The following is a 20,567-nucleotide window of genomic DNA, read 5'->3' on the forward strand; positions in this document are numbered from 1 at the left end:
GCTTCGAAACATGGGAGGGCTCAGGTAAACAAAACTGTTCCTCTTTAACAAAGTTACTTTCTCAGTTGCAGAGGCAGAACTCTGCTAAAACAGTGATTAATTTATTACCTTGGGACATGTCTAAAGAACACCGAATCTTGCCACAAACTCAGATTTTTAGATTAGGCCTTAACTAGTATTTACATTTGGTCTGACTGTGCTTATGATGGAGGTCTGTTAGCAATACTGATAACAGCATGTCTGCAACAATTATCAGAATGTGTCCATGTATACACCATGAGTTTTTAATAAGATTCTGTAATAAAGTCAAAAGGAATAAATTTGCATGCCATTCTATACTCTGCATCTTTTTCCTTTGGTACCAGAACAGAGTGGGCTGGTTTATCAGATTTTGCTAGGAACCAGCAACTTCAAAATGAATGAATGCCTACTATGAACTACAGAAAGAAGGAATATGCAGTCAGCCCAGTACACCTGATCTACATTTACTGATGCTGCTACCCACCCAAAGTGGAGCTGCAATACTGACAAAGAACCTGAAGGAAGAATCTCCTAGACTGGAAAAAGCACCTGCTGGAAACACAAAAGTAAGAAGGGGAATACGTGTTTCAAACCCAAACATTACCCCATGTGCCTAAGCACACATTAACATCTGTGATGTATTCTCTAAGTGATAAACATGGTACAACACAGCCAGCACAAGTGCAACTAGAGAGCTGCTTCCCCCCCCCCCCCCCCCGCCCTTTTCGGCCTATCAAAGGGCAACGGAAACCTCCCATAGAGCACTGCTGATATCCTGCCCAATCTCCACATTGGAATTGGTGCATTCCTTTAAATTCCACTGGTAACACATTCTCTACTTCCCTATACACACTACCATGTAAAATCACTAGACTCAACCACATAATTTTCCATTTCATCGTACAGGTAGCTGAAGGGCTCAGAAGCAGCAGCATGTTGCATTTGTAAAACACTTCAGAATATATAAGTACACTAAAGAGAGATTCTTTAAGAAAGCTGCAGATGCACTGACATAATATTATCGAAGAATAAAAGCCCTTTGAAGTAGAAGCCCTCTACAAGTAGAGAGCAAAAAAGCAGTCGTAGTGAATGCTAATTGTAGTAAGCCAAACGCTTTGTGTTGGGAAGAAAGATTGTTTGTAATACTGCAACACAATGCTTGATGCAGCACAGCAAAAGACAGACTCTCAAAATAATCCAGTTTTGCCCAACTGTTGCTCTGGTTTAGCTTAAACAGCAACTTTGCAAGTGGTGGTATGAGAGCCGAGGTATGAAGATGCACCTGTAAGCCTTTGCTTTCTCATCTTTGCTGCTTAAATGTCAATACCTTCATCAGACTGTCAGGAAAAAGAACCCAATATTAAAAAACGTAGGGATGGAACCCATACCCTTGTATGCAACGGCACATTAATTATTTCTTTGTTCCTTTTAGAAAGAGCTTTCAGCGCTCTCCATTGATGTTCTACTTTTTCATCTCTGGTACGTCTTTCCCCTTTGAAGAAGAGATTTCCATCTATCAAAAAAATTAAAACATAATAAAAAAAAAAAAAATCACTCTCAAAACTTTTTTTTTGCAGCTTAGTTTCCATTTTTGGTTTGTTTGTTTCCCCCCCCAGCCTTTAAACAGTAATCCATGGCAAAATCAGACACTACCAAAACCAGAAGAAGCCAAGCACTTTTTCCAAGCTGGAACTACATAGTGGAAAACAGGCTACTTTATTATCCTGCATCTCTCCAATCTGTGTTTCATAATTCTGACCAAATTATCATCCTTTAACAATGGTTTCCCAAATATTTCCTGATCAACGACTGTTTGCAAGCCTGCAGCTGCTCAGAGATTGCCTACACACCACGTGCTATTAGCTTTTCCCAACATAACAAAGATAAATTCAACTTCCTAATTTCCTCCAGCGTTCCTCATTTGCATCTAGTGCAAAGCCTCCCCTGCAAAATTAAGACTCGGCAATTCTATAACCATTAATGCTTAATCTGCTTTTACTGCCTTTCAACTTTGAAGAAATCTGCAAAAAATTCCACTCATTTTACCTCACATTTGAGACCAATCAGAAGGTTCATTAATCACCCATTTCAGCTAGGAAACAAATTCACCAAGCTGAATAGAGAACATCAAGAAAAGTGACCAATATTTCATAAAGATTGGGCAAATAAATTCTCTTATCAGTTCCTTATTTTAATTTGTAACTTCCCAGGACATTCTCCAGCTACTCAAGTCTATTCCTGCACCACTTTAAGACTTAAGCCTCAGCAACGGGTCAGTCATGACAAGATGGATGACCTTGGCTAAAACACAGCAGCACCCCTTCCTTTGCCCTTACCTAGTTTTTAAATGATTCCAACATGAGATTTCAGATGAACATATAGCACAAACATGACCCTATTACAATCAACAGGATCTTTGCTAGGTATCTCATGCATACTAAGAGACAAGCCACAGTCCAACAATATTGGTATTAACCCAGAGGTACATAAGCAGCACCCACCACCACAGCTACAGTTATACTTACATGAACTGGAGAGTACCATGATCAGCAGGAGCCTGGAGCACCTTCAAGACATGGCACCAAAATCAAGCCTCTGTCGGTGTACCTGTAGGTCCCAGGACTGGAGACAATGCTCTACCCTTATTGAAGGCATTCACATGCGGAAGACATTTATGCACCTCCTCTGCTGCCTCAGCTCTCCTTCCCTCTTCCTATGTAGACTTCCCCCCTCCCCCCAAACCGCAAACTGATTTTAAATCCAGGCTCAATATGAATCCAGATTTTAGGTTTAAAAAGGCCTGAAAGCAGAGGTGCTGCCTCACACAGCTCTTTCTTCATAGAACAGGACGATGGGTTCTCCTCAGGGAAATGCCCAGCCTTGACTGCCGTGAGCAACCACACCTGTGGCCTTCACACCCTGCCCACAGTGCCATTGAGCCCAGCAACGCCTCAGCTGTGCTGACCGCCAGCTCCCCACAGCCCTGATCCTGCATGGCCTCTGTCCTGTCCTGTCTTGTTGGCCTAGACCCAGCCATCCCCAGCTGCCATGCCAGCCTACCCCATGTAGGGCTGTGGGGACAGGCCCTGCTCCCCAAACCTCAGGGGCAGTGGCTGCCTTGCACTTCCCTGTGTAAAGGTGCTGCTTGATTTCCACCACAGGCACTGTAAATAAATGCCCTTGTGTAATTAAGGGGCAGCTGGTGTCCTCTGCACCTTTTCCATCTTCTGTCTCAATTTAAAAGGATTATACACGTAGCTAAGCTTGCTCATGACTGAGGAGTTGTAGGGGAAGTGCTCCAGTTACAACTCTGGGACCCAAATTTTACAGTGTTAGAATGAAGGAAGCTGATGTCACTGCACAGAGTGGCAAAACTGGAGGTTACCAGTGGTAAAAAATAACCCTCACTAGAAAATTTGCTGTATATTTCATGGCTCATTCCCCACTGTATTGCATGATATGATTGCAATTACACATCTTGTATATGCCACCCTTGAGCTAAAGACCCAAATTTTGGCTGTCCCTAGCTGGCATTTGCTCTGTGTGATAGCAGCAGCAGCTACCCCTGAGCACAGTGGCACTGATACGGCACTATGGCATAAACTGATTTAGTGATACAGATTCACACCCCAGATGCCAACGTGAGCTTACATGAGAAACCCGTTCTTATCAGATCGTTTGTGAAGAAAAACACATAATAATGTATTATTCTACTAAAACTTAATCAAATAATAGTAGTTCTTCTCTTTCTCTAGCCTGAAGGGGAAACATTTACCAGATGAAAGCACGAAAGGGGGGCTAAAATATATACTTTATACCCCTAGACTTACTTGTGCTTGAGACAGCTGCAGATGCAGTGTGTCCAAGGTGGCATTTACCAAGCACAGGCTGATTCAAAGCAGGAGGATACTGACCAAAAAAATAATGTGTCTTTTAGAAAAGCAATTTCAAAAGAATCATTAAATCACATCGAGGGAGGGGATCGGTACCACAGCCAGCAACGCCTCTGCTAACAGAACAGCTCTGGATATAAGTCTCTTGTAAGGACAGCTTCATAGATTCATTCTTGGTTTTGTAACCTTTATCTGAAACACTGTAGGCCCCAATTTGCAACCGGACAATTCCTATGCCAATCTACCTTCAGTTAAGGCGTAAAAGTGGAATTTCAGAGATTAACGTTAATGGTGGTAACAGCTAAAGTTTTTCAAAGTATCAATGAAGGAGGGTGACAGGATGAAGCACTGGTATTACACTTCTCTCAGTTGTTACTGCACCACTACCGCAAGCATGCCTTCCTAATGCTTGGTAAGACACATCCCTGAACTTGCATCTGAGCAGATGCTGTGTGGGTAAAGGTGAAGAGAAAGGATGTAACAATGATGTAGTTTTATTATCATCAGCTTTCCTAGACACAGCTGTTTCCCACAGGTCTCTGCCACAGCCTAATCCTGGCTACTAGCCCTAATCTTTCAAGCTTTTTTAAGTCCTTATTACCACTAGTTCAATATATAAAACTGTAACAAACTTATTAAAAAACCAACCAACCAAACAAAAACACACAAAAAAAAACCAAACAAAAAAACCCAAAACAACCTGAATTTTTCAGCCTTACCAAAATACCTTTTCTCCTGCTGCTGCCATGCGCTCCTACACTGCACCTCCACCATTCTTCTCATCCTGCCTTTTCCAAACTCTCATATTGGCAATTATTCCTTTCCCTTTGCACATCAGTCTGTCCCACATAAGTGGATTGTATTACCTACTTCTTCTGAGCTCTCTTTCAGTATGATGGTGCATTCTTACTAAATCATACATTGGATTATAATCGCAATTGTAAATAATGCTGAAGAAAAGCTAAATAAGTTTCTGAAAGTCATCCCCTCCTGTCAGAGATAAAATTGGAGTAGTACAGGAATTAAAGTGACTTCAAGCTGCTGAAAGTAGCAATTATATCTGTTCAAATGATAATCCAGCATTGTTTCTTTGTACTAACCTGAAGCTTTTACTTTGCCATAAAGGAACTGTATTAGACCCTTGAAGCAAAAAAGCAGTTGGATTTGCAATGCATCCATTCTGAACACTGTAAATAACTAATTGAGGCTGTGGAAAATTAACAGCCAAGTATTACCTGTTATAAGGGTTTCATGTGCCTACTTTGTACAAAGATCAGAGTCTATATATACTCAGAAATCTAGATGTCAGTCACTGTTCTAGCAAAACTATTGGATAAGTTGATAGGTTTTGTCTGTTAAAAACAGTAATGGCAAGATCCCTGTGGAATTTTTCATTCAAAATGAAACTTTAGGTGTGTTAGAACCTTTAATCCTACCATTCATATGAAAAAGAGAGAAAAAAGGTCATATGTTTCAGTCTGACGTTTTGCAAGCAGAACAGTTTGAGTCCTTAATTCAAAGTTACTATTTCTTTAAAAAAATTCTCTTTTTTAATTTTTAGAAATTCAAATTTTTAAAGATCAAATCCAAATTTGCCAACCCCCCCAACATTTAAAATCAAATTTGACTTTTCTGGAATTTGGTCCAGAACATATATACACACACATGTGTATGTATTTGTGTATACGTAGACATACATAAACTTTCTGCGATTTCTAGGAAGCTAAAAACCATTATATATAAAATACAATATTCAGAAAGAAGTGTAATAAAATATTATCTATATTGTCAAATACTATTATGGGAACAGAAGTGGAGGTGTGGAAGTATAGAGGTCTAAGAGTAAAGGAATCTCATCTGTGCAGCATATGTAGTTGTTTACATAATTACGAGTGCTATTATGATACATATTTACAAGGAAAACAAATTATGATTGTACAAATACTTCATTTGAATTATGTGGCTTAGCAATACAAACAATGATTTTCACATTTTGCCTGTGTAGCTTCGGATTTTTGAAAGGAAAACTGAGATGCTTTGCCAGTGAGATTTGCCAGCAGAGATTCCTGAACAGCGAGTGAACCTGCCCCATGTGTTTTCTGTTTCTGCCTTTATCCTTAGCCAGCTCCAGTCCCTTCTCCATTACTCTGCTCATCTCAGTTTGCCCACAGATGAGGCAATTCCCATTCCCTACTTCCCCTTCACAGTTCCCAACTTCTCTTGGACCTGCTGTTCCCTCAAGCTCTTCGTTTTTCTCTTCATCCCTCACAAATCTCTATTCCTGGTTGACTACTTGTGCGCTCACTGGTTCAATCTACACCTATATCTTCTCTGGCTCTTCTCCTGTCTTCATCTGAATCACACCTCTTCCTCCTCCATCTCCCCCAGAGTGTAGTCACTGATTACCTAGAAGAGTAAGGGTCCCTGGTGCCATCTCTGCCATTCCTCATGGCAGGCCAAGTTAGAAGGTAGGCCTTTCAAGGGAGGGGACAGAAATAATCTGATAGCCCTAAAAGAGGGAAGAAAACACAGGTCTAACTTGGAGCAAGAAAGATTCTTTCTGCCACAAGGAAACTTTCCAACAGTGGATGCTAAGTCAGGGATAGTTAAATTCAATAAATAGCACAAGGATACTGTGGAATTGGTGCTGCTGGATTTTTTCAGGAAGTACTTAGACAAATGCCTGTCAGATGTAATTCAGATAAGCTGCTTCTGTCTCTGTGCAGATGACTTTCTGAGGCTCCTTTCACACCTTCCTTTTCTGTGAAGCTTTAGGGGATGTAGCTGTTTAGAGTTGCCAAGTAAACATGCACCGACTATGTTTCTCAAAGGCTTAGAACATCATCAAACATGGATGGATTGTCACAGGATACCAGAAGAGACATCTCAGACACAACCCTCCTACTCCTCATCAAATTCAGAGTTTTCCTCTTAAATATGGGGTGTCTTTAAAATGGGCAAGACTTTCCCTTATTTCCCTATCCTCCTTGGGAACCACTGAAGTATTTTAGCTGAAATTGTCTTACAAAATACTCAGGAAGAAATAGCCACCAGGTGGAAATGCTAACAGCAGCAGCAGCAGCAAAGGTCTTCAGGTAGGAAATACTGGGCTACTTCAATTACAGAAAGTTCCACAAGCCCCACCATTATTTTTCTCTTGGGCTCTCCAAAAATGGGAAAGCAAAGAGAGAAATATCCCACAACCTTCACAGAATCCCTTAAACCTCCTATGTGCCTGTTTAAAAGGTATTATGAAATAAAAGGGAGTAAGAAGCTTCTCAAAATATCAATGAAAACTCTTGGGTCAGCCCCAAAAATGCTATTTAAATATTTTTTCCCATGTCTGACTAAATTTCAAGATGTTTCCCATGAGGCCTAACTGTCATTCTTTGTTTTGTTTCTTCTCTCTTTGCTGTTTTTGTTCACCCTTTGGCTTGGAGTTGAAGAATTCATCTGAAATTATAAAGTATAGAAAGAAGGAATTTAACAGTCATTAATTCTTCTACTTTGTTTTGGTTGTGTTGTCAGGTACTGACTACTATGGCTTGACTCGTGCTCACTTCCTTCCCTTTCAGGCTTTCATTACTGCCAGCAAAGGTATGGATGGTGGCCCCTTAAACAGGATTTAGCCCTGTTTTTCAGTTCAGAATGGATGTTAACGAATGCCTGTTTATAGCTACATAAGGCTTAGTCCTTCCTCTCTTCCCCCAGTCTGTATTCTGCCTCTGTCTTTTTCATTTCCATCTGAAAAAATGGAAATTCCAGTCCATAGTCCATCTATTTGGGCCTGATTCCCATTTACACTGTGGTGTTTTTCCACCGTTCTGGAAAAATAAAAGAGCTTTGAAGTAGACACAAATAAATTACTCTTACACCCACTTTACAGCTGGTTTGTACTACCAGATGGTTTAAAGGGGTCTTAGTATAAAGCAGAATGAGGCTACTATCTCCAGGGGCTGAGCTTCTTGAAAAAGAACAATAACCAAACACAAGCATTTAAAAATGAAACAATAATAGCTATTTTTAATAAGTTTTCTCTTTTCAGGTGCCAATTTCAGTCTTGGTTTCTCCAGAACTGAGGGAAATTACACGAGAATTTTTACAGTTTGCCTTGCAAGAGTGACTGGGGGAAAAAAAAGACACCAGTTTGCATAGAGTATAATTAATATCAGTCAGGATGGAGCACACTGGGCTCAATTTTAGTGTCGTCTTTTGCTTTCTGTGCCTTCTTGCTGATTAGCTTGGGAGTCACATCACACTCTTCATAATTAATCAAGCATTGTAGACTACACTAGTAAATTTGCTCATGTAAGGGCTTCCGAATCTGATGGAACAAGCTTAAAAGCTTCGGGTGACCATGTTTACTCAAATGTAACTGTTTAGCTCCACAGAGTTAACTGTGATAACTCCCGGTAAATATCAGATCAAAAAGAGACACCACGAACACCTCCTGAACAAACTCATGTTTAACATCTGTCTGAGGTTTAGTGTGTTTTTATTTTCTTAGGGAAACACAGGGCTACTCTGGCATTTTTTTTAATTTAGAGAGTTAAATTCACCTCTGTACCTTAATAAATGTCTCTTGTACCAGAAATGAATGACAGCATGATACCGATGAGGTAAAAAAAATTCTCAACACACTGGCCAGATGAAAAGCACAGGTCCTTGTGCAGTTCTTAATTCAATAAAATGCTGTGGTACTTCATGGTCAGACGGAAAGACTCTTTCGGCAGCGTGTGTTTCTACTGTGTCCTTCATGAAAGAGTCAAAGGGTACTTTACAATCCAATCCAATGCTGGATATAACCTTTTAAATAAATAAACTGTGGTTTAAGGATTTAGAAAGCACTAGATCAAAGAATGTAATCTTTGAGATCTAATAACTGCAGTGATGGGTCTAGCATAAGGACATGAGCAGAATAGAACAAAGGTTTGCTGCGTACCCACAGTGCCTCTTGGGTTAAAATTCTTTACAGAGTCACTCTAAGTCCCCAGTTAGGGGGCAACCCTCATTTCTCCTCTTGCTAAGAATCCAGCATGAACTTCAAAAAAATAAACAGAAACCAGTATATTCAGGGGAATAAACTCCAGCCTTCAGCATTTTCTTGTTCTTGTTTGACTATTCAAAATCCAGGCCTTATTTTCCAAACGCCAACTAATGAGTCCATTGCTCACCTCTCCCAAGACTTCAGATGTAGCCTCCAGGTTTTTGCCTACAGACACACACCCCACCCCACCCTGAATCCTACTCTCCAGGGTTAACTGAAGGGAGTTGAAGAACTGGCTTATTTTTTATAGCTGTACATGTCCGTATCCCATTAAGGCCAATTGAGATCCAAGCCTTTTGTACTGCATAGTCTAATTCATAATGCAGTTCTCATGTGAGCCTCCCCAATAAGTCTGTGGGGGTTACCTGTGGATGTGCTTAAACGGTTTCATGATCACCCTTCAAATAAGCAACAGCACTGAAACAAACAAACAAAAGGATAACTGTGTTCAGAGCCACTGCAAACCCTCGCATTGCTGTTTTACAGCACTCCAGTTTGTCCTCTGTCAGGCTTTGAAGTTGTGAGCTTTGCTCACCAACTTGCACACACAGGTTTTCTTGCCTACTTTGGTGGGGAGCTGGAGCAGGTGGTGAGTACTGCATCCAGGCTTCTGGAAAAATCTTCTTATCTTTCTTTATTTCCCACCACAGGCATTACAACGCAAAAACCATCACTTCTGCCTACTGTTCAACCAGCATCTTGTCAAATCTGGCTGCAAGATTAAGCTTCCCCAATGCCGAATTCAATATTGCAACCCTAAGGATATAAGAACCAAGCTGGAACATTCTGTTTTTGGGGGTTGTTTTTTCCCTCTTAATGGCCAAAATTGTTTCAGCTCCAAGATCACAGTTTACCCTGACTATAACGATAAGTCATCGTGACTGACACTAAGTGAAATGAGTTTGATGTTCTCTGCTTTATTCTTCCACGTTAGAAGCCACTTTTACATTGCCACAACTCTCAACCTTTCCTTCAAAAGAGGGGGAGCTTCTTGTTTGCAGACATTATTTCTGCTTTGTATAAGCCATTTGAACAATGTGAAGCACATTTTGTACACAGAAAGGGATGGGCACAGTGAAGGGAAGGTAAGACCTACGGCCAGGAATCCTGCAATAGCTGTTTGTTTCGTAAAGCCTCTTTATTCTGCTTTATTCCACACTATTTTATTTCACTTTAAACAGAACCTTTCCGTTTTCCCTTCATGAACAATGCCTGAGTAGGAAAAAAAAAAATCCCAAATGAAAGATTTCCCCTCATGTGCTTCAGAGCCTAATCCTGCCTTCAAAAAAACCTGAAAACATTCAGGTCTTGCTGGAACAGAGTCCTGCCTAACAAAGCCAGAGGGAAGTCCAGGACTCTGGAAGCATTCAGCACTTGGCAGCATCTGGTTCCAGTACCAACAGCTACAGCCACCACGATAGTACCTCCCAACCGTCAGACTTAAATATTACCAGAGTTATTTGCACCTTTAGCCCTTTTTTACTTTCAAAGGTGGATTCAATAATGATCAGGCAGAATTTTCTATCAGAATAAATTAAAAAAATCAATGAGTACAACAATTTAGTAATTAATATTCCTGCTTTAGTCTTAGTCTATGCTGCAATTTTTATCATTTTTATTTATTTTGCACCCCCCTTCCAAAAGCTGCCTTCTAGAGATGGGCTAAAGCCTCCAGCCTTTGAAAAATAAAAATAGAATTTAAAAAAACCAAACCACAAAGAAACCCTAACGAACAACAGAACAACCCCACAGACTTTTTATTCTGCTAAAACTCCTCTGTACTTCACTGCACATGAAACATGAGCAAAGCTCGAGTAAAAGCCTGCTTATAGCTTCCCAACTTGGCTCACTGAGTGGAAAAGCAGTCAGAGATGTAGTGAAAAGGACAAGGTGCTGATACAGAATTATTTCTCACAATATATCTAACAGCAGCTGTTGTGTCATACTATTAACATGGCTTTCACTAATCTGCTCATAAAAACCTCATGCTCTGTTATTTTCTATTGCTTGAAGCTCTTGTTTCCATAGCAGGGGGTGACTAAAAAAACACTTTTGTCTTTTACTGTTGCCCTCATATTATTTCCTTTTTGGAAGTGCCATTACACAGCTGGATCGTGTCTTCTAAACACGCAAGTCTAAGATCCTTGAAAATGATAGAAACTTGTAAAATAAAAATTGCTTCATGGAATCAGTGACTGAAGTAGCATAAAGTTCGTTTCTAACTTTGGGGTTTTTGCTTTTGCTTACAGTCCTGTTTCTCTTTACAGTGTCCTTCCCCCTCTGCGGATTCAGAGCCCTATCCTAGAGTTACCTATAGGAATAGATCACATTTAGCAGTAATTGAGGTAACACTCACTGGAAACATCACAGGATCAAAAATTACTCTTGCAAGTAAGATTTTGCAGCAGCGCTTATCAAATTATTGGATTTCTTTTGCAGCAAGGTGGTACAGGAAAGCCCATCAAGACAAGGCCTATCTGTTTTGACAAGAACAGCTCTCAGTTTCCTACCCTCCAAATCCCTATTCCCATGAGCAAAGGGCATTGGACAGCTGTGCGGAACACCAGAGAGCAAAATCCGTTTGTGAAGCTCTCATCTCTGAAACACATTCTCCAACTGTAAGTATATGAACCAATGTTAATGACATCAATTACCATGTGAGCAAATGGAAGACTATGCATAATAGTGTACTGGACGTAGTTTTGCTATATTACAGTAAGGCATGTACAAATTGCACCACTCGTAATAAAAACAGGCTTATTAGTAACTACAAGATCTAATCTAAACAGCTTAAGAAAATTTTTATCATTCCCCTTGGAAGAGTGGCTTGGGATAAAGAGTTTTGGGTCCCCCATTCCTCCTCTTCTTTGTTTTTTTGTAAACTTGCTCCCACTCCCACTTTTGAAAATGGCTCGAAATTTAGAACAGCCTCTTGATCTTCAACATTTTCTTTTGATCTAACAGTTAGATGACGCTCTTCTATGGAACAGCACTAGCAGTCAACAGAGAATCAGCAGCAAATATCAACAACTAATCTTTCTCTTTTGAAGAAACAGTCCTACATATCACAGAGGTTTCAAAGCCAATGATGAAACAAAACCCCCGAAGCTATAGTCCATTTACCTGTAGCCCTGATATCCTCAAAGAATAAAAGTGCTCAAGAGCCTTACTATCTTTAATCCTAATAGTCAGTTCTAATTACGAAAAAGTTTGCATAGCAATTCTTTAGCTAGCATTTAAACCAGACTTTGTTATGGTTATTAGCAATGACAGTTACTCAATAGGCAAGTAGTACCTGATCCTGCAAAGTGTTATCTATGTGAAGAGTCCTGTTGAGCTCAGGATTGTACTATGCGCCTAAAGATTCGCAGTTGCGGACTTCTTCCACAGGCTTAAGTGATTTGCTGACCAACTTTCAAGCACACCTGTAGGTCGTGTTAACTTTAATGAGAGATAAACATATCTCTCATTATATACTCAGAACTGACTGATCTGAGGTTCTTCCTGTCATTTTTATAATGTCAGAGTAAGAAGCAGCATTACGAGCAAATGCCACCAAAGAGATGTAAATCACAGGACAAAAATAATACCTTGCCACGTCCTCATCTAATGCTGAAAATGCTATATACAATTTGTCTTCAATTGTCCTTTTATTTTCTTCCATTTGAGTTGCAGCTCAGATCAGAGAAGAAAAATAAAAGTCTTGTTAGAGCTACAGGTCAGTGTAAGATAAGAGGCTCGGCGCAGTCACTTCTATGTACTGTACATACAAAAGTGGCTCAGATTGGTATTTAGTTTATCAGTCTAGAATCTAGGAAACACAGGAGAGGTACTTGAATGTAAATGCATTGCCAAAAGATAAAAATCTACATCACAGGACGAGTGTCACTTGCCCAGCAATTTAAAGGTCATCTGACATACATCATTTTTCTCTTACAATTAGAATAATAGTGAATATACAGAGTATAAATCACAGCTTTTTAAAGATTTGACCTCCTAACTGGCCTGGCCCACAAACTAATGCATGAGACAGCAGAACAGCAGAGAACGGAAAAGAATAAAGAAATTCAATAAGAAAAAAGTGACTAAAGATGTTTTTAGAGGGCTGATTTCAAGTAGAACCTGATTTTGGTGTGAAAACAAAAGAAATCTTTTTAAGCACGAATGGAAATGATAAAAATCCATTTTTTTCTGCTGTAAAAGCAAAAGTCAATAGAGAAATGCATTCTTTTGCTGGAATCCAGGCCTAGGACCAAAGAATTTACATATATTAAATTATCGAGATCCAAACTCCTCTACGACAAATATTTATACTGCGAAATATTACAGCCACATTCCTGCATCTCCTTACAATAATGATTTTTAAGGACACAGTATACTAGGAGCATATAAAACAGTGGGTTTCTGCAGAGATGGAATGCTTCATTATCAGAGTAGCAGCTTGTTCATAAATATTAAAAAGTATGGGTTTGAAGTTTTTCAAACATGATTCTTATTGTTTACATTGTCTCTCTACTACTGGAAACAACAGTCGGTGTGTACCTGTCCATAAGTCTCTATCAGAGTCTTGAACTGCTGAAAACAACTGATGACTGTAAAGGACAACAATGCCTGTGCTGGACATATACTAAGCAGAGAAGGGAGCAAGCAGTCTAACCTTACCTATGCAAGTAGTCATGCTTACAGTGAAGGATCTAATTCTTGCTAGAGAGAACAGGATTTGTCCCAAACTGTGCACAAATGAGCACGATTCCCTGATGTATTGTAAAGGTAAGTCTTAAATGTACGGGTAAGATAGTTCATTTCTGTTTGCATATGATATGGGCACTTCTGTATATTAGATTAGAGATGGCAAAGGGTACGCCAAGAGAAAGAGACATGCCCCACTACTACAAGAAGAATCCCTTAAAGATTGCTCAAGACAAATGAACATAATAGATCTGATCTTCCTTTGGTAAAAATTAAACTCGTGGATATGTATTGATCTGCAGCACAAAACAGCACTCACCACAGATCAAACTTCAGAAAAGTGGCCCATGAGTTACAGAAATAAATGGCTTCTCCCAGACATTTATCCCCTATTGCTGTTAATCGTGGGGAAGAACACAAAACAAAATCTAAGAAAGCCACAAAGTAAACAACAGAACACGAAGACCCACCTTTGCTGCAGCAACGTATGAGTTTCCTAAATGGGGCTGCAGGGCAGAACTCTCTCTGGGAAAGGAGCGCATGTTTACCCTTGCATAAATAGCTTTTACTACATGATGAGATCACATGGAGGATACCATTGAAATATAGAAAATAAACACAGCTAACATGTGGAAGGAGAACTCAAACATAGCAATAATGACTGCAAATGCCTGCTTATTTGAAGAAGAATGTTACCTAATTTACTTCCTCTCAGTTTACACAGCTGTAATTTAAGCTGCCCCCCCTCCCCTTCCCTTTTTCCTATATTTGCAAGAACCAGTGAACACAGAAATGTGCAGCCAGCCTGGGCCCTCAGGCCGGTGGATCAAGATGGCAGGCTGGCCTGGGCTCCCCCGGGGATAGCAGAGCCAGAAGGGTGATTGGACACAGTGACCTGTCTGCATGAGATGAGACAAAACCAGGAGGGCTGTAATGCTGATGAACTAACCTGTCACTCACGAGCTCAGGTCTGGAAAAAAATAAAAAAAGGGGGAAAAAAAAACAGGGGGCAAAAATGAACAGAAAAAAAGAAGAGAAACGTACAGCACAGATTTAGAAAGCACACACAGGAGAGAAAATATAGCACAACTGGAATAATTGCATGATGCATTTAATTACCTATGCATTTAGATGGGCTCAGGGTATATAAAGAAGAGGGCATAAAAATCCAGCTAATAGTTTCTGTAAGAGCAAAACACATGTAAAGAAATAACGGGTATTATGGTTCAGCGTGCAAGGAAGGATGTAACAGACTATTGCTGACAGGGATCGGGGTTTCATTCCAAACACTCCAGTTATGAATCAAAATCACAATGAGCAATGAGCTTCTAGATCTTGACACGCTAGGCAAGGAGGTTGTTCTTCAGAATACTTGGCTGTTTTATTGCTTGCTTGGGGGAGGAAAAATCCAGAGGGAAGGTATACAAGCAATTCTGCACCTTGGAGCCAGTACACCCAGGTGCTAGGTGATGGTCAGGTTGTAGCGCTCTGCCTACCATTGCTATCACCAGTGGGAGCCACTGTGGACCCTGGTGCTTGGAGACAGATGAAATATATAAAAAAGAAAGTGGAAAATGCATTTAATGATGTACAAGTACTTGCTGTTGAAAATGCCTTTAAATCAGCATGCTCCTGCTATTACTTTCGTGTCATACACAGACTAGTGTTTGAACTACAAATAACTGCTAGTGTTTCTGATCTCCATTGGAGCAGAGATATACATGTATAGTTTGGGGTTTTAATTAGGCAAGTTCACACTCCATTAGTAGCAAACAAGCCTGAATTTAAAGCTACATCTGCAGGATTAGTCGAAACAAAATTTAGTTCTCACAGCTGAATAAAAAAGGCAATACTGAAATAAAAACCCAAATGATAAACATTTATTTCAGTTTCTGCTTTTGAAGGGTTGAAAGTTAGCAAAGACTCTCCAGAACTTTTTCAAAAACAAAAGTGTCAGGAAATGAACGTTTCTTCTAAAAAACTACAAATGCCAAATATGCAAATCTTTATTATTTATCAATCCTAAATATAGTCTGACACTGTGGAAAGATTTTACGGCATAGGGTTTGCCTTTTGATAGTTATTTTCTCTTGTCAGCTGAGTATTAGAGTCCATAGAGAAGTCTATTTCTATTTTCAGCAGTATGGTAATTACATTGATTGCTCTGTGCTTCCCAAGTTTTAACTAAACTCTTTTATTTTACAACTAGAAATCACATCATTTTTTATCCAAAAGAAATATTTTTAAACTTTCTCTTCTAGCTTCACACGTAGCTAATAACAACCAACCACTGGACAAAGAATCACAACAAAAACATACTTGAAAACGCTATGGATTTATGAGCACATTTGGATGCGCACGCTTACACATATGATATATAAATAAGCACACATACAGATCTAAAAAGAAATGTTTGCAACACCTGACGCATTAACTTGCACGATAATAATATCCATAAATGCTGCCATTAAAAACCCAAAGAAGTGAGTAACCTAAAATAGCTATATGTATTTTTCTTTGAAGTCGATGCCCTTTTACTGATTTTAGGAAATGAAATAAACTAACACACGATATAAACATTTTTCCAGGCATGCACTGAACTTTTTTTTTTAATTGATGAAATATGGAATGTTACACACAGAAAAAAAAACCAAGCTCCTACCCTTTCCAGCCTCAAAAGCACTTTCCGAGAGCCAGCAAGCTTTAAACATAAAATAGCTAACTTACACTTCTTTATATGCCAAAGCAAAAGTTACAAAAAAGAGATATTACAGGCTTTGAGATTTATCAAGGTTTCAGGGTATGTTTTGTGTCAAGTGTACTTGCTGAAAATCTTGCCATTGTATCTGCCTTAGAAGCATTAAATAGATTTCTCTAAGACTGCACAAGTTTAGACAAAAGGTAATTAACCTGCTCTAAAATACATATTTTCTCAGAGGGTGATACCAGCAAACGTGCCCCACTTTTTCGGTAGAAGCAGCCTAATAGAGAGCTGTTACTGTTTTGGGGGATTTTTAATAAAAAATGTATCTTCTATTTTTAAAATATTTAAAGCAATAAAAGTCTGTGGTAAACATGGTATTACATATTTGACATTTTCCGCCCAGAAATGCATTACTGTGTACGATGGTATTAATAAACCATGTGCTTTGAGGGACTTCTGTGCTTTGCCATAATTTAGTTGAAAACAGTGCGTAGGATGCGTATTTTTCCACCATTGTATCAACATATAGGAAACACAAATACTATGTCATCACCTCAGCAGCATGCGTTCACTACACTGGAAACATATGCAAAAAGAACACCCCACGAACTTTTGAGAGTTCAAAAAATACCCTTTGCCAGAGACTGATTTACAAGTCAGTGGTTAATGAGAAAGTGTTGAGCACTTAAAATTTTGTTAGAGAAAGAAAGGCAGGCACCCTCCTCTGACTCCGGCTGCATGCACAGGAAAACAGCCCTCCCTGTACAGCAGGACAGAAATAATTTCATTTCTTTCCCCACTTCAGGTTATTATTTGAAAGCTAATGAAAAGGCAATGATTCTTCTCTCTTCTGGCTAAAGCTCGAAATGGCACGGTTAACACACACACATAAAAACTACAGACTTATCAGAAATCACAAAACAGAAAGAGAAGGACTCACTGACCCATTTGGAAGACAAAGACGACAAAACGGAAAAGCTCTAAAAATCAGCTTGTGAGGCCTTTGAGAGATATTCTTCTGGCATTTCATCACAGCAGCCCCAGACCAGTTCACTTCCCTGGATACAGGGAGGGAGAACTAAATAGAGCTGTTTATTAAAGCTGTTGTGCTGGATTGCATTAGGAAGCACGAGCAGACCACCTGGACCTTTCAGATTGTGGCAGTGTTTAATTTGCAGGCTGTCCCTCTGCAGCAGCAAAGACTACTACATTTACCAAGCTCAATCACACATTATCTGGGTTAGGAGTAAAAGAAGAAAAAAAGAAAAAGGAAAAGAAAAAAAAAATAAATAAAATCCACAGCCTGTAGTGCAGGAATACAGTCAATATAGAAATAATGAACAGCATTAGAAATAGAAAGCAACTCCCCAACAAACAGAACACTTGCACTCCTCGCTTCTTCTACTTTAGCACAATTAAACAAAATACAACAGCAAATTAATAAATAGCTTGATTTGGCAAAGCTCAGACTAAATTATAACCCGGGTTTATTAGGAGAAAAGCACGGTATTTTAGGCTTAACTAGTGATTCCCTGGCCAGATTATTGTGGTTCTTTTGCCTTTCTCACTTTCAGCCCTACACTCGCTGGTAGCTGAAGATACAGATAGAAAGATGGTACTGTAAATATGAATTATGTGAATCATATGGTTAGACCCTTGTGGAAAAAAAAAAAAAATAAAAGGGGAGTTGAGAAATGGCTGACTCCATACCTGACCAATTACAGCTTGCATGGTCCCTGTGTCCTGCTGAGCTGAAAGATCGCAATCCATCATATGTAGTCTTTGAAAAGGAGAATGGGGGTTTCTGGCATGCATCTGTCAATCAACTTCTGCACTCACAACCATCACCAAAAGCAAAGGAAAAAAAGTCAAGCTGCTCCACCAAATAGGATGAAACAGTCATGTGACCTTCAGCACACTCACACACATACATACTTCCATAGAATGTATGAATTTTCTGCAGATATGAAATGACATTGACAAATACCCAATACCAAGTAAATAAAGTGAGACAAACAGCTACTCACCAAAGACAAAACACTTGCTGTAATCTTCAGCCTAAAGATTTAATAAACCTAAAAGGTGTTTTAAACTGAGGCTTTTCTTCTGAGCCTAAACTTTTCAGATAAGGTGATATAATTTTATACATGCAGACAGTGGTCAGAACTTTAACCCCTTGCATCCTCCTGCAGCCTCTGACTTTTATTCCCCCCTTTGTACTTCTACTTCAGAGCCATTCAAGTGCCTGATTTCTTTTTCTCTTTAAGTTTCTTTTGTGTCAAAATGAAGAGGCTCGTGTTGCCTTCTTTGGACATGCACAAATTATGAGAACTTGAAAGAAGAAAATTACTAGCAGGGAAAAAAAGGAGCAGAGGCTGAGAAACCTGAGTCTGTACTCACGAGCCAAAACGTGCCTCGCTGCTTTACTCCACGACAAGTCAAATGTTTTCTTTATTGGAAATATATATATAAGTATTAGTTTATGCAAGCTGTTATGAGCACTCAAAATATAAAATATTCAGACTATGTAAATCCTACTTACGGAATCCTTTCCATTTTGAAGGTTAGCAGAGTTTTGGTTCATTCACTGCTCCACTGAACTGACATAAAATGTTGTTACTTATGAAGGCAAACATTACCATTTTTTCTAATGGAAGCAGTTTGTTTCATATATCTTCCCCTCTGAGTTAAGATTTGCAAGAATTCCTAAGACTATTTTTTCTTCTTGTCAAAATACATCAGCCACTTGTCTCCAAAACCTGAGTGTCGTGAACAACACGCTGCAGCATTGATTGCTGATACGTTATTGGCCAGTGATTGCTGAAGGGTGACATTAATGTAACCCGGTAGCACTTTAACCCTTTGAAGATCAATAGTCTGCTGGCAATATAGTAGAATAACAGCCCGTATAATTTTGGCTGCATTACAGCTTCATATAAATATTAGGGCATCTTTCTGCCCTCCTAAAATTGCATTTCTGTTACTAGTGCAAATAACTGGCTTTTCAAAGACTGTCAGAAGCAAAAATGCAGGGAAAAAAAGCAGCCTAGTCTCTAAGCATAATATAATGCACCCTTTCCATTCTAAGTAAGTTTCTGGCAATACTTTGAAGTTATTATCTCGTTTTTAAAGGTATTGACAATATTGATCTTAGCATGTGATAGCCAAAGAAATGTGAGAATATCAGTAATATTCCAATTGTAGGCAAAGCACTTGCCAGTCTAATATTTCCTACAGTATAATTTTAAGATCCAACATCCAGGAGTGTTTGGATTATGATGGAGTATATGTGCATGTGTATGTGTATATGCATGCATGTATAGGAGGGAAAGAGTTTATGTTGAGGGGAGTGAGATGGGCAGGGAATAGCAAATTTACTTTGCGTTCTTCCAGGTTTTATAATACTGGTTTTTTTAATTGCTAAGAAAAAGGTTAAGGAAGTTTTAGAACGTGTTTCAAATATCAGAAACAAGAAAAGAATTCACAATCATGCACAGGGACCCAGAAGTACTCCTAGGCCAATGAGGTATTTTTGCTTTAAAAGTTTTTCAAATCAAGGACTTGCAGAGAGATAGACAATATTAACACTGAAATGTTGCCTCTGGGATGAGGAAGGACTACTTAAAATGGTGCTTTTAACATCTGCTCTGCATTTCACTTATTAACGTAATTGAAATGCACCATTTGTGCTGAAATCTTATCTGCTTCTTACTCATGAAAGAAAATACACTGAACTAATACCTTGGGCTGCCTTCTGGTCAGCTGAGGATTTGGTGCGGTCTCAACCCTCAGGACAATTCTATGGAAAAACCAGGCAATGTTGTGAAGGCCATAATCAACATCCATCTCATCACAAGCAATCCAAAATACAACTGGTAAAGGGGGGGGAGTGTGAGTAGAGGAGATTGCCTTGGCTGCCTCCAGGAAAGCAGACACACTGTAGGCAAATACTGGTCTCAAAGTGCGATTATATGCTGCCTCTCTTTCTTACCACAATTAACCTACACTTCCAGGAAATGCCAATCTACTCTGTAAAACATGAAACCATTCCTGCAGCTAATGCCTCTGCCTAAGTCCTGGCATCACTGTTAACATGAATAGCTCTTAGAGTCCCTTCTTCTACCTCTGGAGCAGCGCTTACCTCTGTGGAGCTGGAGGTCTTTTCCCTCAGCTAAATCTAACTGGTCCTATAGAGGCTGCATAGCTGGTCCTT

At 39.4% G+C, this 20,567-nt stretch overlaps 2 protein-coding genes across 2 annotated transcripts in view; one reads left to right on the forward strand and one right to left on the reverse strand.

The window, feature by feature from the left end:
* POU6F2 (POU class 6 homeobox 2) overlaps positions 1 to 18,521 on the reverse strand; it is a 306,861-nt gene extending 288,340 nt beyond the window's left edge. Inside the window, exon 1 of the mRNA XM_080611181.1 lies at positions 18,065 to 18,521. Coding sequence (XP_080467307.1) covers positions 18,065 to 18,169 — 105 coding nt within the window. The 5' untranslated portion in view covers positions 18,170 to 18,521. The remainder of the gene's footprint in view (positions 1 to 18,064) is intronic.
* Positions 1 to 20,567, forward strand: part of VPS41 (VPS41 subunit of HOPS complex) — a 411,778-nt gene that overhangs the window by 265,287 nt on the left and 125,924 nt on the right. The gene's annotated exons all lie outside the window — the stretch shown is intronic.

The sequence above is a fragment of the Psittacula echo genome (assembly GCF_963264785.1).
Source record: "Psittacula echo genome assembly, chromosome: 2".
Lineage (NCBI taxonomy): Eukaryota > Metazoa > Chordata > Aves > Psittaciformes > Psittacidae > Psittacula > Psittacula echo.